Source organism: Castor canadensis, chromosome 12 (assembly GCF_047511655.1).
Source record: "Castor canadensis chromosome 12, mCasCan1.hap1v2, whole genome shotgun sequence".
Taxonomy (NCBI): domain Eukaryota; kingdom Metazoa; phylum Chordata; class Mammalia; order Rodentia; family Castoridae; genus Castor; species Castor canadensis.
The window spans coordinates 64,304,498-64,325,700 of NC_133397.1; the positions used below are offsets into that span (position 1 = coordinate 64,304,498).

Here is a 21,203-nt window from a genome sequence, read left to right on the forward strand (position 1 = left end):
CAATTTATATAGCTGATTCTATCCACTTTTGATGGTTCTATTATATTTTCAACTGTTGTTACTAAATACTCTGCCTCGGGGAAATTAGGCCATTAAAGTTCTAAATCAAATCTTAAGGGGATTTCTTCTCACTTTTTCCTGTATTCACTGTGGTGACCCTGGTTTGCATGCCTGGACCATCATCAGTCTGACCACAAACAGTACAGCTGCCAAATTTTGAAGTCGGAAAATCTGGTGCTTGTTCTGTGAATTGGACACTTGTAGCAGCTTTCTTCAGCCTGCTTTGGGAAGTATCCCAACACATGCTGTTTGCATTGCAGCTGTGGGGAAGTCCACCTTTGTGAAGTTACTCACGAAAACTTACCCAGAGTGGCACATAGCTACAGAACCTGTAGCAACATGGCAGAATATCCAGGCTGCTGGCACCCAAAAAGTAAGTTTTCAGTTGTGGTGGATAGTTGGCAGGCATGGGTGAGTAATCTAATTTAATAATTTAGTTTTCCCTGAGAAGATGAAGTAGCCCAGCTTGTCTCTTTTTTTTTTTTAAATAGCTTAATTCCAAAAAGTAGGCCACATATACACCAGAGAGGATATGACTTATTTGAATATGTTTAGTTTTTATTTTTGAGGTTTTTGTATGTCTGTTTAAGTGCCTGCCTCTTTTCTTTGTGGTTTCCCAAAGCATATCCAAATCACCCTGGCCCTGAAGATGAATTTTGTTCATTCCCACCCATAAGTATTTATATTATTTATATTATTAAAGCTGACCATCAGAATTAATAGTTAATGGTAAAGTCTTAGGAATTGAAAGGGACTTTATACAGAATCTTGTCACACTTTGAGTCCATGTAGAGCTAACAACTAACATTTATAAAACACTTTCTATGTGCCAGGCACTATACCATGCCAAGCACTGTGTGTTTCACTTATACCTCACAGCTCAGGCTCCAATGTCAGGGCTACTGCTTTGGCAAAGGCCAGAGGATTGGTTTCAACACCAGATATATCAGAATGAGTAGGGAATGACCGTTGAAGCTTAGAGTTGCTGAAGGAGTGGCAGCCCTCTCAGGCTCCATGAACTCCTCCTGAAAACACTTAGAACATTTACTGACTGGTTCATTCTGGTTTTTACCAACTCTAATTGTTATGCAGTTCTTCCTTGTGTTGAGTCACATTGAAGCCCCAGGACTCAGATTCATTACTTCAACTTCTACCTCTTTTAAGTCTTTTAGCTTTTCTAAATGGCAACCCTGTGTACAGTTGAAGGCAATGATGGCCTACTCTTTCTCTACTCCTCAATTCTTATTTCTTTGAAACCAAAGACTTCCAGTTTTCCTCCAGGCTGTTCTTCATTCTGAAGTAACTTTGTCTAAGTGGTGAGGTCCAGTTCATTTTGCACTTAAAATTTACTAAGTATGGTACTCAGAGCTGAACAGGACATTTCAGATATGGTCTAAATGATATAGAGCAGCAAAGAACTTGTTCTGGGTGCCATTTTTCTTTTATTCCAACCCAGAATTTTATTACCTTTTGTGGCAGACAAAAGAAGACTTTTGTTTATGCTGTCTTTTTATATGTCTTATATATTTTTCTGCATGTGTCATAGTCATCCTGTCAGGATTTCAAAACATGTCCATGAGTTGTTTCATACTCTTCCCTTCAAAATCTGGCACTTAATTCTCCTTCCCATGAATAAGGGCTGGACTTTGGGACTTTTTAGGTTCTGGAAGACATGCAGCTTCTGTCTCGCTCTGGGGGGGAGTCAGCTGCCATGTGATGAACTCCCGTTTTAAACTTAGGTTACTTTTTTGAGATAGGGTCTCATGTTTATGCCCAGGCCAGCCTGGACCCCTGATTCTCCCATTTGAGCTTCCCATATAGTTGGGATGACAGGCATGCACTGCCAAGTCCAGCTTTTATTGGTTGGGATGACTGGGCTGGCCTCAAACTGTGATCCTCTTGATCTCTGCCTCCAAGTAGCTGGGATTACAGGTATGAGCCACCTCATTCAGCCTGATGGACTTTTTGTCTCCTAAGAACAGAAACTGTTTCTCTTCATTAGGTAGCTTTGAGTAAGGAGTTCAGTCATCCCTCAATAACTGCCGGGGACTGGCTCTAGGGCATCCTCTGGTATAGTTTAAGTCATCTCAAGATTGCTTGTAATACCTAATATTTTGTAAATACTATGTAAATAATTGTTGACCTATATTAAAGAATAAAGACAAGAAGCTAGGCATGGGAGTGTAGGCTTGTAATCCTAGCACTCAGAAGGCTGTGACAGAAGTATTGAGAGTTCCAGGCCAGCCTGGGCTACATAGTGAGACTTGACCCCACCTGCCAAAAAAAAAAAAGACAAGAAAAAGTTTGTATGTGTGCATATACGCACACACGCACATGTGTCTATGTTTGCATGTGTGTATTATGTTCAGTACAGGGTAATTTTTTGTTTTTAAAATATTTTAGATCTGCAAATGCAGAACCATAGTATAGAGGGGTAACTACATTGAAGTTGCAAATTATTTGGGTCTGTTTGGAAAGTTGTTTGATACAAAATTATCTTAGCTGCTGTGAGTTGGAACAGAGGTGACATCCCATCTTGATGTGCCTTTCCAGAGGCAATAGAGAAGCAGCAAAAATGCCCTTAGAGCCATTATCATGTATTCTTCCTTCTATCATGTATTTTTTTTTCCTTTTATTTTTCTGCTTTTTTTTTTTTTTTTACTCTTAGTTTAAGGAGAATTTTTTTCTTTTTGTTTTTTGCAGTACTGGAGTTTGTACTCAGAGTCTCATACTTTACCAGTTAAGCCACAACTTCAGCTCAACTGATAATTCAGTATGGATTTCTAATTCACCAATTGGGCTTACTGCAATATACAGCCTGTAGCTGCTGTCCTTATGGGATTTTTTTTTTTTCTGGCAGTTGCGTTTTTTTCCTTTCAATAATGTTCTTTTCATAGTATTCTTTTATTTATTTTTGCACAGTGCCTGGGAATCAAACCCAGGGTCTTTTGCATGCTAGGCAAGTGCTGTAGCACTGAGCTATATCCCCTGTCCTTGTTTTTGTTTTGGGGTTTTGTTTTGAGACAGGGTCTCACTGTGTAACTCAGGCTGGCCTTGAACTCTCAATCCTCTTGCCTGGGTGCTGGGATTTCAGGTGTGCAGTACCAAACCCAGCTTAATTGCAGAATTTTTTTTTTTTTTTAATTTTTATTTTTGGCAATACTGGGGCTTAAACTCAGGGCTTCATGATTGCTAAGCAGGAGCTCTGCCATTTGAACCATGCCTCCAAGACCAGCAGAATATTTTTAAGCAAATATTATTATTATTTTATTGTTGTTGACAGTACTGAAGTTTGGAACTTAGCACCTTATGCTTGTTAGTCAGATACTATATCTTGAGCCTCAGCTCCAGCCCTCCATAATTTTTATATTCAATTATTGTCCTTTTGTTACTTATTCTATTGCTGAGATGGGTTCTTTTAGAAATTGTGTAGGCTGCTGTATGGTTTTGTTCCAGAGCAGTCTTTTTGGCAGTCCAAAGCCTTCTCATGCAGTAGTTCTCACCCAGTCCTCCTACAACATCTGTCAGCATGCCTTCCCACCCCATCATGCAGTCTGCGAATATATGACAAACCATGGATTGTTCCCACTATCTCTAATGATACCCATCAAACAGACTCAAGTTTGTCCCCGTTTCCACCTTCAGCCCTTAGTTAGGGTCCATTTGTGAGGTTGGTGCATATTGTATTGGGAGATTAGAAGAAGGGAAACCCTGAACACACCTCAGAGGTAAATGGTTTTCTGATCCACTTGGCTTCTATAAGTATTGTTTCTGCTGAACCTTTCAAAGTACTAATTGTACTGTTTAGCCAGCTTGGACTACTTCTTGTTACCTAATCTTTATTCCACTCCTATAGCGTTGTCTCCACCTGAAATACTCTCTTCTTAGTACCCATTTCTGTCTGTGAACATTTCACTCATCATTATTTCCCAGTGGAATGCCACTTTTTTCCAGAATCCTGAGATTCCCTCAACTATATACAATTGCCCATTCATCACATTTCCTGCCTTATATTCTAGCTCCTTATAACCTAATCATCCTTCTCCATTCCCATTGTGAGCTCCTTGAGTTCAGCAGCTATGTCTTATTCACCTTTATAGGAGAGGCATTAGAAAGAAGAGGTTAGAGGAAACCATATTTGAGTCCCCATTCACCCCCATTCACTTACTCCGCAGAAGACCTTGAACAATTAAGTTACTTAACCTCTGAGTGGATTCACCTCTCTGAAAAATGTTCATAACAATATTACCCACCTCAAGAAACTGTTTTGAAGATTAAATGAGAATATAATAAGCATTGAAATAAACATTACTTCCTTTTTTTTATAACCCTTACAGCACCTAGATCATGTAGTACTTCATCCACACAGGCCTTCAGTTAATGGTGATTGAATGAATAAATGCAGATCCAAAGTGCTTTGCACAAAATTCACTTTGCATTGAATCAATGACAGATCCCTGAAAAGAGTCCAGGCTTATTTTTGGTTTTGTTTGTTTTAACAATGTACAACCTTTTTATGAAAGGTAAAGAATTCATTTGGTTTGGTCAGTTGGACTTTCAATAATAAGCAATTGCGTTCTTTCATTAAATTATTTATTTTTGTCAGTACTGGGGTTTGAGCTCAGGACCTCACATTTGCTGGGCAGGCATTCTACCAATTGAGCCACTCTGCCAGTCCATAGCAATTGTTTTCTTATCTGCCTTAAAGTTTTAAAAAGAAATAGCCACAGATGGAATCTCAAAAGAAAGTGGACATTATGTTGCAGTGGAAGGATTTCATTAAAAGTAAAATTTTAGATGGCTGTTAATTATTAAATCCTTCCCAAACAGACTCTACATATCCAACAATCAGTGAATGTGTGAATTCTATAGATGGGTTTTACTTTGTTCTTCTCTGTTATATTGAAAGTGGCATGTCATCTTCTATCAGATTCTTATCTAATAAGGTAGGAAAATCTCTATGTTTCAGTTGAGCTGGAGGATTTGGTTGTATTTTTTTAGTGGAAGAAAACTTTTTATAATTCCTTCTTTTATTATGATACTGGTGATTGGACTCAGGGCCTTATATTTGCTAAGCAAGTGCTCTACCGCTTGAGTCACGCCACCAGTCTTTATAATTTCTTCTTGCATTATTAAACCTTCTTGGGGAAGGGCAGAGAGTGCGTATATATTGTAGAATAAGTACACCTTCTAGGAAATTATCTACTTTTGTAATCCCCTCTAGGATGGCACTACCCCAAATCTTGGAAACTTGCTGGACATGATGTACCGAGAGCCAATGCGATGGTCTTACACATTCCAGACATTTTCCTTTATGAGCCGCCTGAAAGTACAGCTGGAGCCCTTCCCTGAGAAACTTTTACAGGCCAAGAAGCCCATACAGATCTTTGAGAGGTCTGTGTACAGTGACAGGTAAGATGCCAAGCCTTTTGTCAGCCACAGCCTCGTGCTCAGTTCTGTGTGTTTTCTTTTTCTTGCACAGGCCCTGTATTTGTCCATACAGACTTGTCCAGAGTTGTAATTCTGTTGAATCATGTGTCGAGAAAGGAGATTGTGTTTTTCATAAGCCAAATGCATTGAATTTTCCACAGTGCCACTGATTACCTCATCTTTCCTTATTTCCCAGCATAGAGGCAATATAGTAGTTACTTAATATAACATTGCATGCTTAATGGCGCAAAATGGACACTTAGGTAGCAGTGTCTGTTCTAGGAAAATGATTCAATCAGTGGTTGTTTATCACCTTTAAGGAAAAAATAGATGGAATTAAAACTTGTGTTCTTAAAATCATGAAAGAGTCAAGCACTGGTGACTCATGCCTGTAAAGGATTACAGCTAAAGACTAGCAAGTCAGGAGGCAGAGATCAGAAGAATCACAGTTTGAAGCCAGCCCAGACAAATAGTTCTTGAGACCCTATCTCAAAAATACCCAACACAAAAAAAGACTAGCAGAGTGGCTCAAGTGGTAGAGCCCCTGCCTAGGAAGCATGAAACACTGAGTTCAAACCCCAGTATCACCAAAAAAACTCATAAAAGAGATATGTTCATCCTTTTTTATTCTTCAGGAAAAGATGTCTATTCAGAAATCGCACATCTCTGAAATTGGCTTTTATGTCCAATTTAGCCTTTTTTTTTTTTTTTAACCCCTTCTTATGTGACAGAGCTTACCAGCCAGAATCTGGAATGGACACATAGTATCTATGTCACTTCAGAGGAAGGGTATCATCTTAACCACCTGAGGGAGTGAGATGTGAAGTCACTTTTAATAAAGACTAACAGGTAGCCTGAGAAGTGAGCCTGTTTCAGAAGTGGTAGCTTATTCAGGCTTTGGAATTTTGGCTCTGTTCTGCCAGAGACCAGACTGTGACTTAGGGTTAGGCCACCTAGAGACAAAGTTGGGGTGGCTTGATCTGGACACTGCTGAGGTTTGTGTCTGAATTACTTTTGTCTAAGAAATTGTACTTTCAAGAAAAATCATCTGTCTTAAGCTCCATTGATTTATCCGTACAGAAAAATGCTGCATTTTCATTGGCCGTTCACTGCTGAAGTTACTTAGTTGGTAACCCACTTAATTCCAAATTAAATAAGCTAGTTATACCTCTTAGTACTTTCATAAAGCCTCCTGGAACAAAAAGTAAGGGTTCATTTGTGAATGGCATGTGATTGTTCTGACTTCGCCTCAGAATCATGCAAGGTCCATGAAAGAAACTCTGCAGGCCACAGATTCCTTCTTTGTAGGCCCAATAGGAACCTACTCTTTAGAAAAGCTAAACGTGTGAATTACAAATGGCTGTGCTTTCGGTTTTAGTTCTTTTTCCACTGTCAGGTGTACTAATACCTGTCTTCCTGTCCTCTCCCAAGCCATGCCTCTCAGACTAGGATGTTGAATTACATACAATCACTTGGGTTGCTTGGAAACATTCACAGTTAGTCTTTTGAGTTCTAGTCTCATAGTGATGTAAGCATGTGAGAGACCTCTCAGAGGAAACAGAGAAATGAAATTGCTTTGTCAATTAGAAATGCTTTGTTAAGAAGCTACTTGGATCTTAACATTTACTTATAAAGGAAGAGGTAAGAATCGGTCACACTGTGGACAGCTACAACATTGTAGGCACATTAAAGGGAGCATTTTGAGACAGAAAGGATAATTATAAATTCTAATCCTGAGGGTATTTAGAGCCTTTCCATTCTTTTAAAAATTAAAATTCCAGATGCTGGGACTGTGGCTCAGTGGTAGAATGTAGGGCTTAGCATCCACAAAGCCCTGGGTTCAAGTCCCAACACACACACACACACACACACACACACAAATATCTTTCCTTTATTCATTTGCTTAGTACAGACTTACTGAGTTCCTCCTATGCTCAGATACCAGGCCTGGCCCTGGGGCTACAGCAGAGAAGAAGGCAGACCCAGTCCCTGCCTCCATAAGGATACTATTCCAAAAGGGACTGGATATATATATGGTCACATGTGTGATGTGTGTTCCAAAGGAGGGGCATAGGTTATTTGGTAGAGTGGATTACAGGGAGGAAGAAATTTAAGTCTCTTGACTGAGTTAAAGGAAACACAAGCATGTGGTTTTAGAACAGAGCTCCCAACTGCTAAGTCCTTAAGCCCTGTACCTATCCAAAGCCCCTGCATTCTGTCTGCAGGCCTTCCCTCAGTACTCAGCATCTGAGCCTTTCTTTTTTTAATTTTTTTTTTGTATGTGTGTTTTGAGATGGTCTAGCTATGCAGCCCAGGCTGACCTGGAACACATAATCTTTCTGCCTTGGCCTCCTAAGTGCTGGGATTACAGGTATATGTCATCACACTCAGGAAGCACCTTACCTGTCTACCCCCTCTTATCCATCACCAGTAGTTTTGGAGAAATAACAGAAGTGCTCATCCTCAGGAGAGGAAAGGGCCCCTTTTATAGGGCTTATTAATTTTTCCTTATAAGATCTAAACTTCACAAGGTATTATGCTACACACCTGTAATCCCAGCATTGGTGGGGCTGAAGCAGGAGGATCGACGGTTTGAGGCCAGTGTGGGCTACATAGGAATTGCCTCAAAAACAAAAAATAAAACAAAGTAAGATCTAAATTTCATCTTCTAGTTATCTGTGGAGAAGTGGAAAACATTTTTTAGAACTTGAATTACAAAAGTCCCTTTTTTTCTTGTTGCCTTCAGCTAGATTAGCTAAATCATTCCAGCTAGGAGAGTTTACTTTTGGAGTTTCCAAATTAGCTTCTTTATAGCCTAACACAAGGCAACTGTAATAATAATTGAGATCTATTGAATAGTATATGCCATTCACTCTTGTAAGCATTTTATGATTATAATATGCAGTCATCACAACAGTGAACTGGAAGAATTTAGGTGACTTCCCAAGGTGGCATGGCTAGTGAATGCTGCAACCAGGATCAGACCTGGGAGAGTTCCTGTGAAATTTATTTTTGTAAGGGTGACACTCACAGCTTTGCAGTTTGTACTTGCCTGAGCCATTCATACACAAGGATTCTGAATTTCATTTTCCCAGACATGGCCAGTTACTGAGTGTTGCCTTAGAAACTGAAATTCATTGTTGAGGATGTAAATTGTGTTTTATATCAAGATGACAGAGGGTTGAAAGCAGAATTGACCTTTCTAAAGCTGTGGTTTCTGTTTAGCTCCAATTTCCTAATTTACCAGATCCTCCTTTTGTTGTGAAAGTAAGCAAGGAACGAAGCTAGTTTGATTTTTCAGCTTTAGTTTTCTGTTATCTATCTAACTAAAACGCTGAACAACAGAGGAAGCAAGCCAGCAAAAGCTCATATGTACTTTGAAGGAGAGTCTACTTTCTTGGTAATACTGAAGTCAGAACCAAATGGATTTCCTGCTCCATAAATGATACCACATAAAAATGGCTCCCTTCACTTCTCACCTAGACAAAAGAATGGCTCCACAGTTGAAGACTCAGAAGCCATCAGTCCTTAAATGGTATGTAATAGGTGGCTTTATCCTAGAATCATTTGGTTTTTCTTTGGGACCTTAAGTCAAGTTTACACACACACCCTCTGCTGTATGTTCCAACCAGTTTCTAGCAGATAAAATTGTCAGAGACCAGTGAGTTCCTCTGCTAGTGTCCCTTTTCTTAGAGTAAATTACTCATTTGGAAAGCCCTGGCTTCAGTTTCTACATCTAGGTGCTGTTTACCATTGCAGTGTTGAGTAGGGAAGATGTGTGTTAAGAATTCAGGTTTCCCAAGATTGATAAGGAGCTCCAAAGTTAAGTGGTTTGGACAGACAGAACAAGTTGGTTATTGATTTTTCTGCTTCTTTCTGTGCCTTTCATTCCCATTCTTCCCCACCCCAACCCTTCCCATCCCACTTCCATTTCCAACCAGGTATATCTTTGCAAAGAATCTTTTTGAAAATGGTTCCCTCAGTGACGTTGAATGGCACATCTATCAGGACTGGCATTCTTTCCTCCTGCGGGAATTTGCCAGCCGGCTCTCAATACATGGCTTCATCTATCTCCAGGCTTCTCCCCAGGTAACTCTGAACCAAAACCTTAGACTTTAGGGCCATATGAAACCTAGAAGGTGGCATTCTGCAAGCCTTTGATTTTCCTGTTGGAGCAGTTAGAGCTCAGGCATCATCCACAACACAAAGAGCATCTGGTGGACACCATCTATTCTAATACTGAGAGCCCTGTTTCCCACAGGCCTTGTACAGCAACATTCTCAAGCAATCAACTGCATAGAAGGGTCCCTCTTAGAATAGCAACAAACCAGAACAAATTGAGCATTGACTCTATTGCTCCAGGTTTGCAGCTCAGACACTGACTTGTAGTCAGTGGTCTCAGCTTTTCCTTCTCTTGGCAGGGTCAACAGGGGTTGTAGTAGTCTTGTTGATATTCAGAACTAGGATGTGGGAAAGGAGAGGCTCAGTACCATCCTGGTACTGCCCTAATTTATAGCCCCTTTTTGAACCTTGAGAAGGCCACTGTAAAAGGCAGGATGGTAGTACAGAAGTGCACTCTGTGGCTTTCTGACTTGGACTTTGGAGCCAGCTTGATACACAGGATGTCATGGCAGGAAACTGAAGCCTCTGGAGACAGTATTGGTTTTTGGCTTCTGCTGACTGGCAGTGACTTTAAGCAGCCCCTAAAAAGCTTTCCAGAACAGGGGTCTTTGTCTATAAAATCTACAACTACTAGGTATACCACATAATCTTAGAAGGAGGGGAAAGCTGTCTGCAGGCTAGAGGCCATGTGTTTCAGAGATGGGACTAAGACTTGTGGACAGGAGGAAGCCTGAGAACAGGCTGAGCAGAGTCAGAGAATAAGTGAGAGAATCTCTGTCATTTAGACCTGCATAGGCCAAAAAGGAGAGAAAAGGAAAGAATGCCTTCCCTCAGGAAACCATGAGAGAGGCCTTCGTTTCTTTTTTTTTTTTTTTTTGGCAGTACTGGTGCTTGAACTCAGAGCCTCACACTTGCTAGGCAGGTGCTCACCCGCTTGAGCCACTTCACCAGCCCGAGAGAGGCCTTCGAATGTAACTGGGACCAGATATTGGAAAGTTTGTATTAGGAGTTTCTAGAAATTATGACTCTAGATCATAGGAGGGAATAAACAAGTGATGTTAAAACTGAACTAAAGGGTCCATGGGTCTAGAGGGCTGAGAACCTTCCATGAACAGAACCAAGCTGAAGTTAGGTGCATTAATTGCAACTTGACCAGATGGGTCACATTTATGTGACTTCTTTTAGTGGTCTTCATTGCTTGGGAGCGGGAATGGAAGAGGCAAATTATGAAGGTGAGGAAACTTCAGAAGCAGGGATTGGTGTCAGTAAATGGAGAAACAGGAGTTGCCTGCCAAAGTGGATAGTGTGGAGTAGCTGAGAGTGGGGTTCTGGATGAGAGAGATGGCCTAAGGAGTGAAGTACTGTGGAGTTAAACGAAGTGAAGATTTTGGTTGGACTTTGAACTGGTGACAGGCTTCCCATGGAAGTTGTGAGATGGATAGAATGAAAGAAACAGAAATTGAGAGTTGGGTATTAGGAGAAAGGAGAGTGCTGACCTAACCTGTTCCAAGAGAGAGAACTTAACCATAGTCAGCTTGGCACCAAGAAGACAATGCTGAAGGGAGCAGAGGATGAAGTGGGCTGCCTTTTTCCAGGGGGTGTGATGCATAGGAACAACAGGCACCTGGTGGGGATTGGAGGCATAGTAACAGTCCAGTTCCTGGGTGTCCCCAGCAGCTCTTCTTCCTGGGTAAGGGCAGGTTCAGGAATCTGTGTCTTCTCCATGAGGACCAAGGTGAAGTGGGGCCAGCTAAATCTCAGTTCATGGGAATTATTTTTCTGCCCCCTGGTGTTACTAGGGTTTAAGCTCAGGGCCTCAGTCTTGCTAAGCAAGTACTCTACCACTTAATCTATGACCCAGGCCTCATAGAATCTTTTAAAAAAGAACTTATTACAGTCATGCCAGTAAAGTAAGAATTAATGCCAAATGCTCAAAATAGGAATTTACCTAGACTTAGGTTGTGGGTGGGACGTGGGGAGGAGGGGTCAGGCAGGGAGTTTGCTCTGCTAACTAATAGTGAAAAGGGAAATGTTAGCCTATTTTAATAGCTTAATGTGAACATCAGTGTTTGTATGCAAGCAATGAGTGAATAATTGTAAATAGCTTTTTTCAAAAAGAATTTCTCTGTCCTTATATATACTTAAAAACATGTTTTGGGGATTTTTTTTTGTTTGTTTTATTTGTGATACTGGCGTTTGAACTTAGGGCTTTGTGCTTGTGAGGCAGGTACTCTACCACTTGAGCTATGCCTCCAGCTCTCACATATGGCTATATTTTTTTAATATTAATTTTCACGTGCCTGCCTAGCATGCTTGAGGCCTTGGGTTCAATCCCCAGCACTGAAATAATAATAAATAAAGACTATTTGTAATATATATATATATATATATATTCATTTTCACTATTCAAACAAGGTATTTTTCTCTCAGAGAGGGAACTTAGGTAGTTTTTGCTATTTAAAAAATCCTAAAGCTGCTTGCTGATGGGAATACAAATTGGTTAACCTCTATGGAGGCAGTTTGGCAGTATATAGTAGCAAGTGCTCATACTTTTTGGCCTGTTAATCATGGTGTTTGCAATTTATTCCATAGATATGCTCATACACAGACAAAATGGCCTGTCTACAAGGCAGCATTGTTTGCAATTGCAAAGTGTTGGAAACAACCCAAGTGTTAAATCAGTAGAGGCCTGTTGAATATATTATGCTCCAACTGTACACTAGAAAGTGCTGAAGCCATAAAAAAGAGTAAGAAAGTCCTTTGTATACTGATGTGTGACAATCTGTATGACAATAAATATAGAGTGTATGGTGCAACACCTTTTATATACATTTTCAAAAAATATGGAGAAAGGATGTGTTATGCATATATCCTAAAGTATACAGAAAGTTACATTGGTTATGGGTGAGATGGAGAACTGAGTAGCTAGAAGTTAGAGGTATTGAAAAAGCTGTGTGATTAGGAAAGGAGAGGAATAAGGCGGAAAGATCTCAAAGCAATCAGCAGTGAGGGTGGGGATTCAGGGGTAGAAAGACAAAGGGAGAAAGAAAAAAAGGTAGGGTCAGAGTGAAGGAAAGTAAAAATAGAAAAGGCGAAAGTAGGAGAAAGAGGAGATGGTGAGATTAAATTGGAAATGAAAATGTTAAATGAATACATGCAGCAAATATTTATTGACCACCTACTCAACCAAATTCTGTGCTCAGCCCTGAACAAGATGATATCTATGAAGCCCCTGCCTCCCAAGTATCCCCCAGCCATGATGCCCACCTAGTGTCCTGTACAGACCTTACTCTGTCTTTTGATTCATCTGAAAAACCACTGGTGGCCTGCATTTCTCAGGGCCTAGCCAGCACTCAGTTCTCAGATTTGGTGCTCTGTAAGCTGGGGCCATTGGTAAAGGGGGAGTTTTGCAGAAGTAGGAATTAGAGAGTGTCCTGCCTCTTCCATAAGTCCCATGTTGCCCCTCTCTTATCTAAATGCTGCACTTAGGATACAAACCTTATGGTTTGACACTTCATTTGCTGTTTTGCATATGTTTTGCTTATTGTCTAAATTATAGAATTCCAAGGATAGAACTGTATCTAAGTTAAGGACAGTTATTAATTGGTTAGGGGAAAAGCAGAGAGGAGAAGAGGTAAGGATTGAAAATAGTAACCTGTGAGACCTGTATCTTGTCATCAAAACTAGACATAAGGACCTAAAGGAAATTTGTTTACATGGCTTCATTTCTTTAGAGGAAAGGAAAGGCAGAGGGAGACAGCAAAGACCTCAGGTCTTTGGGAGTATTGTGTACCATATTTGGGGATAAAGTTCACAGTTTTTAAAAAAGAGGGAAGTCCTAAGTCAGTGGATTAATCCATCTATATGGACAGATGACATTGAATAATGAAATGTTTTGCCATACAGGGAGGAATAAGGGCAGTTCAGGTAAAACAAACATTTGGAGCAATGGTTTTGAGGTATGAAGAAGCTTGGCCTGTCCTACAGGAAGGAGACCATATCTGGCTGAAGCAGTGAGACCTGAAAGGGAGCTAAGGGAGTTGAGGACAAGTAGCAAAGGGGCCTTGTGTGACACTGAGCCACTGAGCTACAGAATTTCTGCAAATGGATATAGAATAGAATTCTACAAAGGAGAGGGAAGGGAATTACTGTCAAGCCTCACTTTTTTTATACTTCATTTTTTAAATTAGCATACATTAATAGTACAAGAGGGTTTCATTGTGGTAATTTCATAGATGTGTACATTTGACCTTGCAGATATTGCATTCTGCTCTATAGTGAGTGCTTGGAATATGAAAGAGATGTTTCAAATTACCATTTTATAAATATAATGCCACTTATAAGCCAGGTTTAGTGGTCCATACCTATAATCCTAGCATTTGCAAGACTGAGAAGAATTGTGAGTTTGAGGCCAACATGGACTACATAGTGAGACCCTGTCTCAAAAATGTGTGTGTGGATGGGTATTTGTGGGGGTGAGAGTGGGGGTGGGGTGGTGTGTTTGTGTGTGTGTAATGCTATTCATACTTTCTTGAACCCTGTAGTTAAGGCTATAGCCAGTAAGGAGCCTATAAAGTAAAATATTTTAAGCCAAGAATGTAATGATGTTATATTGCAGTACTATGGAAGGCTGGATTGAGGGAGAAACTGGAAGGAGAGAACAGCTTTTGCCAGAAGCTGTTCTGACAGAAGAACAACTATGATTTGCCTTACTTCAATGCATCCTCACAGCAACCTGTGGGTGGATAAAGGATGGGGGAATGGAAGCCCACCAAGATTGTACATGATGAAGACTAATTGACCTTTGGATTTTCCTACTTTAAGGCCTTTCCATGTACTTCTTCACCTCCTTCTGCAAAAAGGCAAAATGTTCTTACTTGAGCCCAAGTGAGAAGTGATGAGTGCCTAGTCAGGGCAGATGTGGGAGGAGAGATTAAAGAGAATTTCATGACTTCCTGATGTGGATGGGAAGAGAAAGAATAGTTGCAGACTCCTGACATAGCTAACTGGATGGATGGTGTTTGCCATTAGCCAGCTAAGCATACTCCAGAAGAAGAGCATATTTAAGGGAGAAGTGGAGAAAATGGTATAAATTTTCTGATTGAATAAGAGAACAAGGCAGCAGAGCAGGGTCATGGCTTGTGGTGCCCAAGGTAGGTAGGAAGGTAGGTACAGTCAATATGTGGGATTTCAGGGCCCTCTCCAAAGACTGCATTGTAACGGCTAGAACAGCAGATGAACTGAGTGGGCCTGTGGTTTGTCTTTCAGGTTTGTTTGAAGAGACTGTACCAGAGGGCCAGGGAGGAAGAGAAAGGAATTGAACTGGCCTATCTTGAACAGCTTCATAGTCAGCATGAAGACTGGCTTATTCACAAGACAACAAAGTAAGTGGAGAAAGGAATTAAGACAGAGACCTTCTTCCTATATCCAGGTTATCCAAAACAAGAAGTTCAACCTGCAGCCCCATAAGGAAGTCATTGGAAATACCCAGCATTTTCCAACTCATGTACAGAGTATTCTGTACATTCCAAGAGACTTTATTATTAGATTCTACTTCTCCAGCTTTCTCTCTTTCTTTCTTTTTTATATTTCCCTAGGTTGAACATTGTGATTTATACTTTTGATAACTCAGAGGGCTAAAAAATTTTTAGAACGACATCAGTTTTACTAAGTTTACATTCCAAGTTTCTACTTGTCCTCCACTTAAAATGTTTAGAGCTCTGATCTTCAGATCTTAACTTTCCTCTTTCCAGCCAACTTTATTGAGTTTGTCGTTAATGCTATTTACATGCCATTTTATTGAGTAGACACATGAATTGAGATCTGTTCTCTCAATTAAGATTTAGTGAGTGTGTGAAACTTGGCTTAGGTTTCTATTTTGTTTTTCCTGTCCATCAAATGTTCTTTCAGACTCCATTTAGAAGCTTTGCTGAACATTCCAGTGCTGGTGCTGAATGTCAATGATGATTTTTCTAAAGAAGTAACCAAACAAGAAGAATTCATGAGAAAGGTGGGAAAGACTTAAACTCTTGCTTTCTAGTGGTTTTCCTCTGATGTACTTTTCTCTTTCTAGTCTTTGCTTCAAAGTTCACTATATTGGGTGTTGTGTTTTGTTTCTCAAATTGCATATTACACTCCAAAGCCTATGGGATCTTGTCCAAGTTACAAATAATAATCCATATTCTCTAAAGTATGTTAGATTTATAATTGTTGACTAGTTGACTTGTAATATGTGCTTGCCAGATTACTTCCTCCTTTAAGGTATTATAAAACTAGGGAAATGAGACTTCTGGATTCTATTCTTAGCTCTGCCACTGGTGCTATATGACCCTGGGCAGCCCACATTTTTTTCTCCAGGCCTATTTTCCCTTCTTCATAAAAACTCATGGAACTGTATATATGTAACACATTGAATAGTTTCCTGAAAATGTGAAATTTAACTTTTGGCTTTTCTCTTTCACTCAGGTAAAGACCTTCATAAAGAATCTGTAACCAGTATTAAGATGTTCTGGCTGTGATCTGGGCTCTCTGACTTTCTGGAGCTAGAAAATGTTGAGACTCCCCTTTCAATCCCCATTGCTTTTTACCCTGGAGTACTTTGACACTCAGAGATACGGTGTGTGCTCTCTCTAGACTTTGCCATTGTCTTTTTTTTAATATCTCAAGGACTTTGAAAATAAATGGACTTAATTAAGTTTTATTTATTTTTCTAATTCAGTTGTTTGTTTATTTCAAGATGTATCCTTACTGCCTGCTCTGAACTCCCTGATAGATTAGCAGTTTTCACCTGTTTTTCTTCCTCTGGAATCCTTCATGAACCAGACTTCCTGTGTATTCATTTCTTCCTTTTGACATTCCAGAGCCTTCACCCAAGCCCTGCATATCATGAAGAAGGGAAATAAAATAGCTCAGGAGTGGGTGGGCACCCAGGTTTGTGAGCCCCCAGAACTGGGAAAGGAACCCCAAACTCCAGGAAGCTTCTTTATCTCTTCCTATCTGCTGCTTTTGGAGGTGAGGAACTTAGTCTTTTGTCTTAGATCCGAAAAGCTCCCCAAAAAGGGAGAGAACATAAAGAGCCCAAAATCTCAGCATCTAACATGTAGGGTTCAGCTATCCTGGCACTCTTGCTTTCTCTAACCTTATCCAGAGAGTTTTAGCTGACCTTAATGGAGTTAAACTCTCTGCAGGAAAGAAAAGGAAATAATCTTTTGTGCTGTTCATCAAGCTTGAAGGACAGTTTATTGTTAAGGGAGAGAAAATACATAACTGTATAGAATTGAAGTGCTACATTGCAAGAAGCCTATAGGTCCATGATTCACCGGGAGTGGATTTCCAGCACTGAACCATTGTCAGTTCTGCAGGCACAAAGGAAAATGAATGAACTTGGGACACAGAGTGTCCTAGAAGACAGAAATCTGTGTTTTGTTCTTTATGCTTTGATAAAAATGATTGTGAGGCTGGTTTCTAACATATGCATAACATTTAGAAAAAAATTCAATGATTTCTTTACCCCACTTTAAAATTTCTTAACAGCTTTACTGATACATTTCATCATATTAGTTCATCCATTTAAAGGGTACGGTTCAGTGGTTTTTTAGTACAATCATAGGGTTGAATCAACAACACCAAACAAGAAATTAAAGATGTTGTTAGCATTTCACAAGAACTCCAGGTATGCTATGAGGGCCTATAATAAAAGCCAACATAGCCTGGGAAAGCCCCTGTAAGAAAATGACGATTCTGAATTCTTATAGTTCAGGTAGAGAAAAAAGTCAAGTGCCATGGCCCTCATGTGAGAATGAAGCGTTAGGACAGATGTGAATAGTACATTTGTAGTTAAAGAATATAATCCACTTTTTCAGTGTTAAGTTCTTTCCATTTGTAAACATTGCCTTTTAGAATGTAAATGTCCTCTAGGATAGTCAGAGCCACCAAGTCTCCCCTAGGTGAAATTATTTTCTGTTCTCCAAAGTGGCAGCTGAGGTCATCTGTGGAGAGTAAACACTTTAATAAAGAGCAATAATTTTGGACCTTAAGTACTAGTGAGGGAGGCCTGGGAGGAGCCTTTAAATACAGAGATTAGGATCACAGGAAGGCAGGATGAAACTTTGGGCATCTTGAAGATTAAACAGGGACCTGGGTAGTGGAAGTTGCGCCAGAACTGACAGTATCTGCTAAGCATTTTCCCTAAAGTTGTCCCTACCCCAAGCTGTCAGTCCAGCCTGGGAGCTCTTCTCACTCTGGTCTGTCCTTCAGAGTCAAATAACTTGGATTAACATTAAAATAGCTGTATTGCTTTCCTGCTTATGATGTGGTAAAACCTGTTGTTCTGGAACCTGAATATTGCTTTGATGGGTTTATAATGTGGATCAAGATTGTGATCCAGCTTTTAATGTGAGGGAGAAGGTGATAGTTTATGGTGAAAGAAGCTATTTGTTAAATGCAAATGCTAGAACCATCATGGAGAAAATGAAGAAAATAACATGCACTTTAAAATGTAAAGATCGCTTAACCTCCTCACCCTCTCTTTAAATAGTAAGCAGTTTAAATTCTCTGGTTCACTTTCTCTTTGGAACTCTTCCCTTCATTGATGTTTTCTGTCCCTCCCACCACTTAGGGCATCCTTTTTTGACTCCTGGGCCCCTGTTCTCCTCTCCTTTGAAGTATTGGTGCTCCCCAAAGCACCGTGGGTTCATTTGTCTTTACCTCTGACCTCTGAGTGATCTTGTGTTAGTTTTTATTATCATATCAAATTACCACAAATACAGTTGCATAAAGCAGGATATATTTACTGCCTGTAGCCCTGTAGTTCAGAACTCTGACATGGGTCTCACTGGCTAAAGTCAGTAGGGCTGCTTCCTTTTTAAAGGATGTAGAGACCATTTCTTTATCTTTTCTGCCCTCTACATGTTGCCCACATTCCTTGGCTTGTGGTCCCTTCCTTCATCTCCAACCAGTAACTTTTTTTTCTTTTTCTTTTGCAGTACTGCAGTTTGAACTCAGGGCCTACACCTTGAGCCACTCCACCAGTCCTTTTTTGTGAAGAGTTTTCTTGAGATGGAGTCTTGTGAACTATTTGCCCAGGCTGGCTTTGAACCACAATGCTCCTGATCTCTACCTCTTGAGTAGCTACGATTATAGGTGTGAGCCACCTATGCCTGGCTCAAAGCTAGTAACTTTGCATTTCTGACCACAGCCAGGATGTTTTCTCTGCTTTTAGAGCCCATGTTATTACACTGGGCCCACCTGAATGATCCTATCTAATCTCTCTATCTCAAGGTCTTTATCCTTAACTATATCTGAGAAGTCCTTTTGCTATGTAAGGTAATATATTTACAGGTTCCAAAATGTAGACATTTTGGGGGAGAGGGGAATATTCTGCCCTCCACAAATCTCCAACACTGTTAGCATATAGTCAGGCCTTTTGGTGGCTCAAGTGGTAGAGCACCTGCCTAGCAAGCTGAGTTCAAACCCTAATATCACAAAAATAAATAAATAGAGAAAGAGAGAGGAAACATTGCGGAAAATGTAAATCATAAGCAGCAAACAGAGTGATTAGTCTAATTCCTGTGTCTGTTTCCCATGTTCTAGCCCAGTCAGCCTAAGAGCACCAGGAAGAAACTTAAGTTTCACAAAGTCAGATTTATAAACTTGTTGCAACAAGGGAGACCATAAAACAGGAACTGTGGGGTGTCTCACTAACCAGGAAAAGATGAAGTTGAAGGATTTTGAGGAAGGGTAGTTAAGTGAAACTTACAGCAGTATTTGGGATAGGTGCAGAGCAAAGCAGGGCTGTGTATAAAAGAATCAACAGCTGTTTTGAACAATGAAGTAGACCCAGTTCCATTTCCTTAGAAAGTACAAAAGTGGAATATTGTGTTCAGAAGCCCCTTCTCTGAAGCAGTGAACCTGGGCTAGAAGTCAGGAACACTCCTCTCTGTCAAAATGACTTAGATCAGCCTGTGTTATTTCATATTTAATTGATAAAATTCAAACAGCCAAGTTTCTGGTAATCTTTCTTTGTAAAGAACAAGGTTTCCCAGTGAGTGAGAAAGCAGTAGAGCTGGAGGCATGGCTTCAAGCTGTGGGGTGCCTGCCTTACAAGCATGAAGCCCTGAGTTCAAACCCAGATTTACGGGGTGGGTGGGAGGAAGAATGCAGTAATCATACAAAGAAGGGGATCATCATGACACTTTTAAGCTATTGCTGCCCTTGGAAGAAATATTGCTTCATGGTAACTTTGTAGGTGGCTTCACCTTTGTCCCTACAGTCTGGTGAATAGCAGGGCAGCCTTTTACTTTCTTAGTATGAGCTAATTTTTAATTTCACCCACTTCATTTATCTCCTTATAACCAATCTTGATTCACCCATCACCTACCTCACACTCTCAGATTATTTTGAAGCCAGACAGAAGGATGACTTTTTAAAGCTAGAGTCTTAACAGATCTCTGGATACCATTATCTGGGTCTCTGATACTCAGTAGACACAAGAGTTCTCATCCCTACCCACCACTACCCCTACCACAGTGTACACACACACACGAGCTACCAGATACATCCTAAACATACACACACACACACACACATGCTACCAGATACATCCTAAACATGCCTTCACCCGTTGGGGCCCTCAGCAGGTACAGTGATGCTTAACAGTGGCCCAGATTTTCTCTTCTCAACAGCTGCACTTTTGAAAGCCCCTTCAGTCACTGGACATAGGAATGCATTTGGAAGCTCCAAAGATTCTGGAATGCCTTTACAAATGCCTTCATACCCCAGTTTCTAGCTTACTCTTATATTGCTTATCAGATGATCCTCCCCAAACACCTCTTATACTAATATTTTTTTAAAAGTTGATATCCAAATGCACAGTAGAATCCCAGATTGGATCCTGGAACAGAAAAATGACATTTGTGGAAAACTAGTAAAACCCAAATCCAAATCATGTCTGGAGTTTAGCTAATAGTAACATACTAATGTCAGCGTCTTAGTTTTGACAAGTATACCATGTAATATAAAATACTAGCCTCAAGAGAAACTCGGTGGGGGGTATGTGGAAACTGCAACTTTTCTATAAATCTATAATTGTTTCAAAATAAAATTTTGTTTTAAAATGCTGGTGCCTCTTACAAGATGATGACCAGACTCCTCACGTGGGCTTTCAGAACCCTTCAGCCCTGTCTTCCCCACCTGTGAAAGAAGCCTCTGTTCTAGCTAAGATGTTTTCTTTGCTGTTCTCTGAATAAATCTATGCTTTCCTAGCCCCTCCTGTGCCTGGCTATGTATGCTGCTGGACTGATAGGACACTAAAGAACTAGTCATGGTCTACTATAAACAGAAGCAAATTACCATGATCGTAATGAAGCTTCAGTTTTAGGGCCTGATACTTGCAAGTCCCTGAGAGGGTCCACTGTGGCTCTTAGGAGAATTTGATCTCCCCTGCAACTACTGCTTTCTGTCACAGGAAGTTCTTCTTAGACCAATACTTTGGACTCTGGTAGATATATCTGACTCACAAAGCCTAGAGTTGATGCTCTTGACATGTCAAGTGGCTGCAAGGAAGTCTAGGAAGGACATCTGACTTCATCTAC

General features: G+C 40.3%; 1 protein-coding gene across 3 annotated transcripts in view; it reads left to right on the forward strand.

The window, feature by feature from the left end:
* Dguok (deoxyguanosine kinase) overlaps positions 1-20,875 on the forward strand; it is a 31,444-nt gene extending 10,569 nt beyond the window's left edge. For 2 of the 3 annotated variants that reach the window (XM_074050024.1, XM_020166418.2), the window contains exons 2-6: positions 5,285-5,472; positions 9,432-9,579; positions 14,881-14,996; positions 15,523-15,622; positions 16,078-20,875. In XM_074050024.1, the coding sequence (XP_073906125.1) occupies positions 5,321-5,472; positions 9,432-9,579; positions 14,881-14,996; positions 15,523-15,622; positions 16,078-16,104 (543 nt within the window). In that variant the 5' untranslated portion in view covers positions 5,285-5,320 and the 3' untranslated portion in view covers positions 16,105-20,875. Of the gene's footprint in view, positions 1-320; positions 434-5,284; positions 5,473-9,431; positions 9,580-14,880; positions 14,997-15,522; positions 15,623-16,077 lie in introns of all 3 variants that reach the window. The other variant, XM_020166417.2, reaches the window with a different exon arrangement.
* Positions 20,876-21,203: the final 328 nt, after the last annotated feature.